The 12,336-nt window shown below is 45.5% G+C and overlaps 1 protein-coding gene across 2 annotated transcripts in view; it reads left to right on the top strand.

Moving 5' to 3' along the window:
* Nucleotides 1-12,336, top strand: part of ADAM22 (ADAM metallopeptidase domain 22) — a 1,243,161-nt gene that overhangs the window by 971,502 nt on the left and 259,323 nt on the right. For both annotated transcript variants that reach the window (XM_078663588.1, XM_078663589.1), the window contains 3 exons: nt 5,188-5,238; nt 10,262-10,325; nt 11,436-11,541. In XM_078663588.1, the coding sequence (XP_078519714.1) occupies nt 5,188-5,238; nt 10,262-10,325; nt 11,436-11,541 (221 nt within the window). The remainder of the gene's footprint in view (nt 1-5,187; nt 5,239-10,261; nt 10,326-11,435; nt 11,542-12,336) is intronic.

Here is a 12,336-nt window from a genome sequence, read left to right as displayed (position 1 = left end):
TAGTGTAATTTCTTGTGGGAGATGATCACTGTTGTCCTTTACTCCCAGGTGGTAATCGGCAATTTTATAGAACAGGGAGAGCGTTGCAGAGGTATAGTCTATTGTGCTAATATTGCAGTGTGATAAGTGGATGCAGTGGGGCGATCTTCTGTTAACTGGCCATTTAGTGAACAAAAAGCTGTTGTTCTTAACATATGCAAATTAAAGTTGGCAGTTATTATGAAGTTTGGGGTGTGTTCCTCTGATAACATCCTTGTTACCTCCCCTGCCAGCAAGTTGACACCCTTGGCATTGTCTCATGAGTGCAGATATACATTTGTTATCAACGACTGCAGATCTTTAATAACATTTTTGACTGTCACTCTAACAGCCTTCATATTTCAACTGTAACAATGGTTGCTTTTTTTTATACATTTGTACGTTTTTATATTGTGAGTTTTTATTAACTGTACAATAAACCTTACCTTACCTTACCTAACAGCCTTCATTGCATTTGTCAAGAATAATTTTGAATCCAGGTCTTTGACAGCATTATACTTGCTATTGAGGTATATATTGCAAGTCCCCCTTTGAAGTGAGTATATTTAGCTATTTTGGCGACTTGAAGACTGATGGTGCGGCTTAAACCCTTGTAAATGGAACGGCTGATCCAGCCAGGCCGCCTCCAAAAGCACATTGTCAAAGGATTGCAGATAGAGCAACAACTGAGGGTCTGATGTTTTGTTTCCCAAACCATTGATGTTCCAAGAGCATTAGAGTAAGGTGTTTTTAGCAGTTGGTGAAAGATTGCTGCTATGTCAGGGATTGATGCTCCGGACATTTATTGTACTTGCTAGTCTTGGTTGTACTTGTCTCATTAGGAATGCCCCCCTGGCAAGCTGTTTTCTTCTTATGCATAGGAGATGCTCTCTGTGCCCCTTTTAGTACAGAATATGGGCACACCGTGGCACGCTCATGGCGATATCCTATGTGATCATTATACCTAGCTAGCAGAGGTTTGGGGTACCCGGGTTATAATAAGGGAGCAGCTTTATTCCCCAGATTCTCCATTGTTCCTGTTCATCCAGAACCTTCCTGGATATGCCTTGTGTTGTCCAGATTGCTTGTGTTGCCTCATTGCCTAGATGGTTATTGTGTTCCACAAATTCTATGGATGTCAGGTCAGATGATTTCAGATCCTCCAGTCTGCATATGGCTATTAATAACCATAAGATATTCCCCCTGTTTAAAGTATCAGCATGACTTTTGGACTTATATTCATAAAGAAAAAGTGTAGTGCATGTTTCCGGCTGTACCCGCAGCCTGTTAAAGGCATTTGACTGTTGTGTGTTCTGTTTGGATTCTGGAGGAATTAATGAGACTGTAAGTTAGGTTTAGGTTCTGACATTATGACCACTAGAGCTGACAGCACCAGTAAGACGGGTTGTACCATTTCATTTGGATGCATCTCCTGGTCTTCCTCCATTTTTGTTAATCGTTTACTCATTGGTCTCTGCTCCCTTCACAGTTGTTGACACAGAATTATGTGTGACCATCTGGTCCCCATTTCCAGGCGTTAGATTTGATTTCTCTTAAAGGTCAGCTCCCTCACCCGGTGGGCAGTGCCTGGCTTTGGCTCCTAATATGTTTGGTTCCTGAGAGCTTTCTCTTCCCCTGAGCGTTGCTCAATCTGTTTCTTTCCAATGAGGGTTGATTAGCTCCAATTTGTATATCTGTTTCTGTGTCGCTAGTAGCCCGCAAAATGGGCTATTAGCAGCACAGTAAACAAGCATTTGCAATGCAATAGGTCTTGCATTTACGCGAGTTTGAGCTATTGACATTGCAAATGACAATGCCTTTTATTTATGATTTAAAAACGAAAAAAAGGCGATGTCATTTGCGATGTCAATAGCTCAAACTCGCATAAATGCGAGACCTATTGCATTGCAAATGCTTTTTCTCTCTTTTGCTGAGGGTCAAACAATGAAGAGGTGGAAAATATGCGCCGGGGCCCCAAAGTGCCACTGGTGCCCGAGAGGGGTCGGGCAGAGAGCAGGGGGGAAAGAAAGCAGAAACTTATCAAGAATGAGAGAAAAGGAAAAAGAAGCCTAGGGTGGTGGAAAGACATGCGGTGAAATCAAGACTTGCTGCATTGGCACTTGGCAGGAAAAAGAAGCCTAGGGTGGTGGGAGAAGGACATGCGGTGAAATCGGGACTTGCTGCATTGGGACTTGGCAGCGCCCGGGGCGGGCTCTGGTGAAAAACTTTAGACCTCTGCACTGATTTGTTTATGCATACTTTAACGCCACGTCTACAGTAGCTTACCACTACCATACCCAAGAAAAAAGGAGCTTTTTGGTCCTGTGCGAGATTCTTTACTCTGCAGCAGTGGCTTGGGTTCATGGAAGAGTAATATTGACAGGAGTAGTATTAATGCATTTTTTTATTATATACAACGCTATCACAGTTACTAAGCGCTATAAAAAGCTGCTGTGACTCTGACCTAAGTTAATGATACTCGATACCACAAAGAACTCTAAAAGGTAAGTCCTTCACTGCAGCTAGCACGCATCAAGTACCCTCAAGAAGGAGCACAGCACAGACTAAGTGCTCATTCATTACTTGGCCTCTCGCTGACAATTAACTCATCAACTCAACAGAGTGGTCTCGACTCTGGGATTGAGTCTGATGTCTAAATGAAGTGCTCCCGCTCCTGCCGCAGATCAGGGAAAGTGCTTTCTTATGAAGGGTAATCAAAGACTTGTTACTTAAAGGCTGTCAGACTGGTCTATTTATAATGAGGGAGTGCTAAGACTGTCGGTTTGCCTGGGGAGCGATCAGTCTCCTCGGTCCCAGTTACTGACCTCACCCACTTAGGCGCTTACCTCCTTTGAGGGGTCCCCCTGTAGGTGGGTGTCCGATCTTGTATTGGCCAGCGAGAAATTACCTGCTAGACGCCACTTATGATGACTTAAGTGCTTTTCACTAATTAGTTAGTAAGAGATGCAAAGGCTCATTATAGTGCGATGGGGAGCAGTGTTCATAAGTGATGAGGAAGGGGGTGCATATCTGATCAGGGAGTGGTGGAAGTCGCTGATCGAGTACAGTGTACATGAAATGAGTGTCCAACTCCTGCGGATTTGCTATCGAGACTACGAAGAAAAGTAAATTTGAGCAGAGGACACAGTGTCCAACTCATATAAGAATTGCAGATCCATAACTGTGGTCTTTGCGTCCAGTACCACACGAGCCCTTGCGCGGGGGCCACCGGAGCACATTAATGAGCCGGTGCTCAGAGGCATTGCAACGGTCATGAGCGGGTGTTTGGAAGGTACCCCAGACTCTCCTCCACCGGTACTCGTACCGCTGTCTCTTCACCTTGCCCAGCACACTGCAGAGTTCCAGATTCCAGGAGTGATGGTGTCCATCTGGACCTTCACTTCATCGGGATGTGTCCATGTTACCCCTGGTCCCTGCATGGTGCCCTGCACCTGGATATGGTTCCAGATAGTGCTGGGCAGAGTGCACTAAAGGTGCGGAAGCAGTCTGGCCCGGTGGGTGTTGCTGGCTCGTGGAGTGTCCGTTCCAGCCTGATCCTTGGGGGTCCAGTTATGCTGCTCTAGCTTGTGCATCCAGGATAGGAAGCGGACACTGAGGGTCTGCAGCAAATGACTGAGCCCAGGTCATCCCTCAGTGCAGAGGGCATCGGTGAAGGGGGTGCAACCAGCAAAGGCCCACGGGCAGGGGCAGCCATGGCTCAGGTCATGTCTCTGAACAGCAACAAGCTCATTATGTGGCCTCTATGGGGAGCACGCTGGGCCGGTGCAGCTTACGATGCTTGGCGAGAGGGGTAGGGATCTGAGCTATGCCTTCCCAATAGGCAAAAATAAACGCCATGACCATGAAGACACCGCATCCGGTTAAAAACAAGCTGTTAGTTTTTCCAATGTTTCTAAAGCATTGATTAAAACAAGACGTGAGCGAAACCGAAACCTGTTGTGGGTCTGGACTTCCGTCTTCTGAAGCCCGCGCCCACGGAGTGGCTGGCCCAGAGAGGAGCAGTGGGGATGCGGGAGGCTGCAGAGTCCGGAGTGGTGCCGATGCGGTGAGTGTGGTTAGTTGTATGGAGGGGGATGTCTCTGTATGTGTGCATGTGTGCGCTCGTGTGTGTGTGGACGCGGGGGGGTGTCTCTGTATGTGTGCGTGTGTGCGTTCGTGTGTGTGTCGGGCGGGGGGGTGTCTCTGTATGTGTGGGTGTGTGCGCTCGTGTGTGTGTGGGGGCAGGGGCGGTGGCAGGGGGGTGTCTCTGTATGTGTGCGTGTGTGCGCTCGTGTGTGTGGGGGCGTGGGCGGCAGCGGGGGGAGGTGTGGTGTGTGTCTCTGTATGTGTGCGCTCGTGTGTGTGCGTGCGTGTAGGTGCGCTCATGTGTGTGTGTGTGTGTGTGTGTGTGTGCGCGTGTGCGAAAGCAGGGGGAGGTGTGGCTGTGTGTGTTGGAGGCTAAAAAAGACAGGAGATGGTGAACGCGCGCGCGCGACCTGATCCGATTACGGCAGGCTGCGCGTGCCCATCTCTTGTCTCCTCTTGCCTCGTTGTAAGAAAGCGGACGGCTATAGGGCTCGCTGCGACATCGCGTCACGATGCGTCACAGGGCGAGACCTAATTGAGTTGTGGAGCCAGTTTGAAAGTAGTTATGTTTGCTGCTTGACCAGTGCTCCTGACCCTGTCAACCAGTAACCCAATTTCCAACAGAATGTTGTCAGGGACTGTTGAGCTACACTTGAGATGCATTTTTACCTATAGATTGATACCTTGGTGAACCTCATTGGCCCTAGTGAGACAAAATTGTAATTTACTGCAGATTTCACCCGTTACGTTTAATGCAGTTTAAGCATCACAGACTTTCAGAAAGCACTATAGATCAACACTATTTATTCCACTGACATTACGAGGACTACCCCAGATGAGTACCAATGCATGAAGAGTCAAGGATTGGTACTGACCTGGGGTAGTCCTTAAAATGTCAGACAATGCAATGCCATTAAGAGAATACAATGTTAGTACATCATCAGGAGACATAAAATAGTTCCTTGGGGATCAGTTTTGCAAATCTACATTTAATACATTACTGCAAACCGCTTTTTGTGTCTTATTTAACTCATGTTTTAAAAGTTTAGCGTTGCCTAAATATTATTTCTATTATCTTTTCAGTGTCCTTCAAATATTCATAAAATGGACGGCTACTCCTGTGATAATGGACTGGTAAGAATAATTTCATACAGTTTAATCGTTACCACACTTACCAACACTGACATTATGCCCACAGTGCCAAAATACGGGGACCAATTCTCAAAGATGTTTCAAAAAGTCACAGACATATGAATTGCATGTTTCCTCATGTAATTTGCATGCCTTTACATGCCTTTACAACATTCCTTAGTTTAGCTATTCCTGAGGCGGATGCCGGGAGACTGAGGGACTAATATCGTCTGTTTTAAAAACTTTGCAATATTATAGCTTGTTTTCAAAATTTACAAATGTTGTGGTTTTAACTTTGCTGAGTGTGATAGCGCATTGGTAACCTGTACCTTTCACTGGTGCGGTCCATTCGCCTTAGCCCCACTTCAGCTCGACCTCTGATCCTAGCGCAGCCGATCAGTTGCTGACGCCGGATTTGACAGGGTTAAGCCGCCATCTTGGGGGGGTCACTGAGAACTGCGGACTAGTTGTTTTACTTCCTCCCGCCCTCCTCACGCCCTATAAATGTGCATTGGACATCGTCCGCGCAGCGGGCGGGCGCAGCGGGCGTGCCGGTCCTGCGCCTCCCAACAGAGACGCTGGCTCAAATCCACCAGGTAATGTAGTCTACTCTAAAGAGGAGCTGCTAAGGCTGCGCCCTGCTAAGGCTACAGGATGCCTGGGTCCGCTCGATCCGTTGAGTGGCCCGGTAACCTGTCCTTGCGCTCAATTTACTCTTTCTGCCCCTACTATGATAGGCGCTTGTGGTAATTCTTCTGCCCAGCAATGGTTAAAAATACTACAGTTGAATGTTAGGTCACTACCGAAGCATTATGCTGAGGTGTTTGACCTTTTAGTTGACGACGCCCCGGATATTCTTTTTCTGACCGAAACTTGGATGAGGGATGATCTTACAACCATTCCTAATCTAGCGCTACCCCCTAAATATTCAATTATGCTGGTGAACAGAACTACTAGAGGGGGCGGCATTGCCGTAATCACTAGATCTAGTTATACCTGCACATTTGAGAAAATCGAATTGAAAGGGGGTGAATGTGCACACTTCAGTATCACTGTTAATACTCACTTCACCTTCGCTGGACTTTTAATATATAGGCCTCCTGGACCCATGCAAAGTTTTAATACATCTCTTTTGGAAGTGGTGGAAGCTTATGCGGTGGGGTCAGCCAATTTTAGTATATTGGGTGATCTTAATCTTCATTTTGATTCTGACCAGGATCTGAGTGTGCGTACTCTAATTTCTGACTTGGCGGCCTTCCAGCTTCTCCAACTTGTTAAAAGCCCCACCCATATAGGAGGCCATGTGCTGGATCCCATTTTTACTAATATAGAACTTTCTAGAACTGCCACTCCTATGCCGATAGCGTGGACAGACCATTTTTTAGTGGAGATGTCCGTATGCGTCGCTATCACTACAGCAGGCAAAAGTCAAAGGGCTATGTGCAATAAACCTTGGCGCAAACTCCGGCTAGAGGAGTTTCAAGCTCTGCTGGATCTTGACCCTTTGGACTCCTTCTCGGATATGGAGACAGGTTATGACTCCTTCTGTACCTGGCTTACCCGGGCGCTGGATACTCTCATTCCGGCAAGATGGGTCAAAGGACGCACACAAGACACCAATCCCTGGTATAATGATACCTTGGCTGGCCTAAAGACTCACTGCAAAAGACATGAGCGGGATTGGAGAAAGGATTATTCCTTAGAGAAAAAGATTAGTTATATGAAGGAGCTCAAGGCTTACCATAAAGCTATCTGTAGGGTGCGAGCAGAATTCTATGCCTCTGAAATAAACGCCAGCACTAACCCTGCCAAAGTTATTTTTAAAATTCTTAATGAGCTCAATATGAAAAAATCGGTTAGTGCTACCCCGACCTCGGCGGTTCTATGTGAAGAACTGGCTACCTTTTTTGTGGACAAAATTCGGGGCATTTATCAAGCCTTTGTCCCGGTGCCACATGATAACCCTGTTCCTGGTCCTCTACCGGGTTTAATTTCTAAGATGTCAACTATTCCCGAAGAAGAGTTCGATAAGCTTGCTAGACAGATTAAATCTGGCTCCCCAGCAGACCCTTTAAAACCTGCCCAATTTATAGAGTTTTCCCTCCACTGCCTGCCTCCCCTACTGAACCTTGTCACAACTCATTTTCTACGGCTACTGTCCCAGCCAGGTGGAAGCAGGCTTGGGTGTCACCTATTCTTAAAAAACCCACATTAGACCCACTAAAACCAGAAAACTTCAGGCCCATATCTTTGCTACCCTGGGCGGCGAAGATTGCGGAGTCCCATGTGAATTCAGTTCTTACCAGCGTTCTGACTGCAGGTGACATTCTGGATGACACCCAACATGGGTTTCGGGCCGGTCACAGCACGGAGACGGCGCTCCTAGCTGTGACTGAGCACCTTCGCTCCACTATGGATAATGGTCAAATGGCGGCACTGGTCCTGTTGGATCTTAGTGCCGCCTTTGACACTGTCTCTCACCAGATCCTTCTCCACCGTCTTGTAGAGGCTGGGATCACGGATAGGGCTCTTGCCTGGTTCCGTTCTTTACTTACCGATAGAACATTCCGTGTTTCCACTCCCCCCTTCCGTTCTAGGGCGCGTCCTATTGAGCAGGGTGTTCCCCAGGGCTCAGCCTTAAGCCCCACCCTGTTCAATCTTTATGTTCAACCACTGGCTGCAGTCGCTAAAACATGGGGTCTCAACATTGTTTCCTATGCTGACGATACGCAGCTAGTGGTTGCCCTAACGGAAGGTCTCACCATGGACCATAACAGGTTCAAAGCAGGTCTGGCAGCCGCTGCTAATTGGATGACAACTAACTGTCTCCAATGAAATGCCGCTAAGACGGAAGTGTTGTTGGTTGGTAGAAACGTGGGCCTGTGGGGCGACCATTGGTGGCCATCCTCTTTGGGGACAGCCCCGATACCGAAGAATGAAGTGAAGAATCTGGGAGTCTGGGTAGATTCAGAGCTCAGTTTCTGTGCCCAAACGAAAAAGGTTGCTGCCACATGTTTTGGCATTTTACGCAGCCTTAAGCCAGTTTTGAAATTCTTCGACCCCGCCACCAGACAATTAATTGTTCAGTCGACGATACTTTCCAGACTGGACTATGCCAGCTCTCTATTTATTGGTGCCAATAAAGCGGAAATTACCCGCCTTCAACGTATCCAAAACTCTGCTGCTAGAGCATTAATAGGCTTGCCACGTTTTAGTCCTACATCGGCCACTATCTGGAAACTTCATTGGCTTCGAGTAGCTCAGCGGATACAGTTTAAAACTTTGTGTATCACTTTTAAAATTATTAGACTATCCAGTCCTAAATTGCTGAGACCACTGCTTAATCTGTACATGCCTACGCGGTCTCTGCGGTCGGCAGGACAAAATCTGGTGGTAGTCCCCCAATTTAAGCATAGTAGAGCAGGAGGTTGTTCCTTCCGATTCCTGGCGGCTAAGCTTTGGAACTCACTCCCTGCCCAGATTCGAGAGATAAAGGATGCGCTGCGATTCCGAAAAGCCATCAAAACGTATCTATTTCCGGAGAAATAGTGTCTCTCCGTTTTTTTCTACCCCAGCTATGTTTCTTTACTTGGGACTAGTGCCGGGACGCCCCTTTGCTGGGGAAGCCGTGCGCTTAATAAACTGTATAACATAACATAACATAACATTAGAGAGTTCACAAGAGCATGCCCTGGCACGTGCATGCAGATGTACACAAATCATGCATTTCCATGCATTCACCAAAGTTGCTATGCTTTCCTTTGAGGATTCCCAGCTGGGTGAACAATACACAGAAGTAAATCTTGAATGAGCATTAGCACATGTAGCTCTTTTTAATTATTACGAACCTGGAAAATAGTTTTCCTGGCGGAGAAGACTTTTTTCCTTACACCCTCATGAAATATGGGAGTGTTCCATAACTTTTCTCTCCCTAGAAGCACACGCATTTCAACCTTTTAGTGAAGAAAAATTGAGAGTGTTTCCAGGGTGGCAATGATTATGCAAATTGTTTGTAAAGGCCCAGTACCTAAAACCTTTGTGGGTGCTGCTATATTGCTGTGGCTGAATATCCAACGTACTTTACTACTGCAACAAATCTGATTTACTATCTGATTTTGGCCTTTTGATTGTATGTGGAGAATGCAAAAATGCAACTCCTGATTCTGTAAATGAGCATTTACACAGTGTGACCATAAGTTCCACTTTTTGCACACCATAGTGGCAGCCTGGTCTGCGCAAAACGTTTTTTGAATCAGGCTTGGTAGGTGTAACTGATCATGGAACACGGAAAAGGCTAATGGAAAAAGTGGCACATGGGAGCATCATACTATTTTTTTTAATGCAATTCGGAATGTATTTTAAAGAAGGTGTGGGGAAAAATACTTTGGGAAGTAATAATTAAAGGTGTTACAGAAACATGCCCAGCACTTTCACCGCATGTTACTTATACTCGCAGCATTAGCAGTTTGTAGATGCAATCTACCCAAAATCCCAGGAGAGTGAAGAAGATATGTTCAGCAATATTTTATGTATCTTGCTATAATGAAGAAGTGACAGCTGCCCTCCTAGTAAGAAAATAATAATTTCAATTACACAGAGGATTCTTGATTCAGCTCTAATTTTTGATTTCATGTTTAATTGTGTGGTTGTAAATGCCATTGCAATCCCTATAAACTCCATTCAGAAATAAGAAGAAAACACACCTTTCATCCCTGATCCCAATTTACTGTGTCCCTCTTTATAATTAAAAAGGGAAATATTTTAAAGATGTTTCCTTAAGTTATAGAACATTATCAGGCAACCTTCATCGTGAGGCACATTAAAGAGAGGCTGTTCCTTCTAGCAAGTAGAGTCTTTTGAGAAGAGATTCACTCTGACATAATAATCATAGGTTTATGTGCGAATTTGAATGTAATAAGTAGTCAAATAAGCAAAGGAAATAAGCATGTGAAGTAGACAAGAATATGATACAAATAAGAGTAACCCTTGACTAAATTGTTCCTTTTGTTGTTGTTTTGTCATCCAGGGTCTCTGCTTTGGCGGTCGATGTAAAACCCGAGACAGACAGTGCAAGTTCGTATGGGGACAAAGTAAGTACTAGGACCAGGCTTCTGCTGCAAGCTATGGGAATCAATAAAGGACAGGCAGGTGCTGCGCCTGATGGCCCTCCCTTTGCCACCCCTGGTCTCAGGGTGCATAAAGACAGTGGCAGCGATAGAAAATACTCTCACAATAGCTTCCACGACTTCCTCTTCCTCCAGCAACAAATAGAAGACTGTTGAGGGATTAAGGATGTGAAAGTGTTCAACCTTGTCAAGTTATTTGGAGTTAAAGGGTGTGTTATGTCCCTTCCACTACCAATGGCATTGTGGCGATGAAGTGATCTGCATATATTTAAAAGGAGAACGCTTCAGTGTCCACTTTGCAACTGCCACATCAGAGGAATTCATTGAGGTTTTCTGGTGGCCTGCTAGCGGATGGATGGGTCTGTCTCCAGCTCCAAGGAGAGAGTGCCTCTGTGTTTCGTTCGCATAGTGCAGCCCTTTCTACCATTCTTGCCAACTCTCCATAAAGTTCCTACTTGCTGTAGTCTGCCAGATTCTAGCTCATGTCAAGTGAACAACTGTCTTGCAGTAGACCTTTGAGGCACTGCTGCAATAAGCCTGCAGGCTGTGTAGTTATCAAGGATGCCTATCTTCATGAAAGTCAAACCACCATCTTTTCCATAAAAAGGGTTTTCCACAACTATTAACATCACAGGTCCTGTGAAGCAGCTGAGACGAGGTGTGGCGCAGTGGCCAGGGCAGCTGACTCCGGAACCTGAGAGCTTATGGTTCGATCCCCAGCGGCAGATCAGCCCAGCACCATGTTGCTTGCTTAATTTTCCCGACGGCCTCCGACACGTTGATGCCCTCGGGCAATTGTTCGCGCTTTACAAATACTGGACAGGATGATACTTTGAACCAGGACACACCACCTGAAAGTCAGGCTGTCAAGGCAAAACCAGGGCAGCAGCCCATCATGTGCCTTGCATTAACTTATTTTATCTTAAATGTTTTAAATGTCTAACGTACCTGCTTGGCAACAGTTCACATGTTTAAGACACACTTTGTATCTGAAACAAGGGTATGGTGAAATATAGACTTTGTTTTCCAACCTAGAGTTTTTATAAGTTGTCTTGTTTTCTAACTGTTTTCCAGAAGTGACAGCTGCAGACAAATTATGCTATGAGAAGTTGAACATTGAAGGGACTGAAAAGGGCAACTGTGGTAAAAGCAAGGACACGTGGATTCAGTGTAATAAGCAGTAAGTGGAAATCATTACAACTACTTTGTTTGGGCTGCAGTAAGTGTTTTGGCTTTCATGGTCTTGTACCGTCCATGTGGATTCCAGTTCTTCATCATGTTGTTTTCCAGTTAGTGTTTTGCTTGTCAGACTTGTTCTCGCCGATTGTGATGCACATGTTACTGGAGATGGCCTGTCTCAAACAAGTTGATATATTACCACAGTAAAGGCCAGTACAAAGAGTTTGGCAATTTGGCAGTGACACAAAATACTACAAAATGATAGATACTACTGTGATGGTGCCACCTCCTGGAGAGAGCTCCAGTTGTTGCCAATATTGACTAATGGATGGGGGCTCATTGAATCTGATGCAGTATGAAAGCATTACTTGCTTTGAAATCCTTAATACTAGATAGATACTGGCTCATGCCAGTGTTGTTCGGGAGCACCTAAAAGAATGAGAAGTAAACACATAAGCTGCTACAGTGACATGGTTCAATGATTTCTCAGGTCCTTATATGTCACTGGTACCTCTCTAAAAAATACTCATTATTTGTAAGAATAGAATGAGCTGGATGGGTACCATTGTGGCACTCATCATTAAAAAATACATGAACTTTAAAAGAATGAAGTGTGGCACCTCTGAATTTTGTAAAAAGTATTGTTTGTATATGTAGCATGCCCAGTAATAGCACACGTAATGTTCCTATAATTTATAGACATTCAAATGTCGACAGGAGTTTTTTTAAAACAACTATGGGGCTCCTTACAATGTCGGTCGGAGTTGCCTCTGAGCGACATCGCCGCGTTCATGGA

Source organism: Lissotriton helveticus, chromosome 10 (assembly GCF_964261635.1).
Source record: "Lissotriton helveticus chromosome 10, aLisHel1.1, whole genome shotgun sequence".
In the NCBI taxonomy this organism is placed as follows: Eukaryota; Metazoa; Chordata; class Amphibia; order Caudata; family Salamandridae; genus Lissotriton; species Lissotriton helveticus.
Note: the sequence above shows the minus strand (reverse complement) of the source record. Positions and strands in the feature narration are given on the sequence as shown.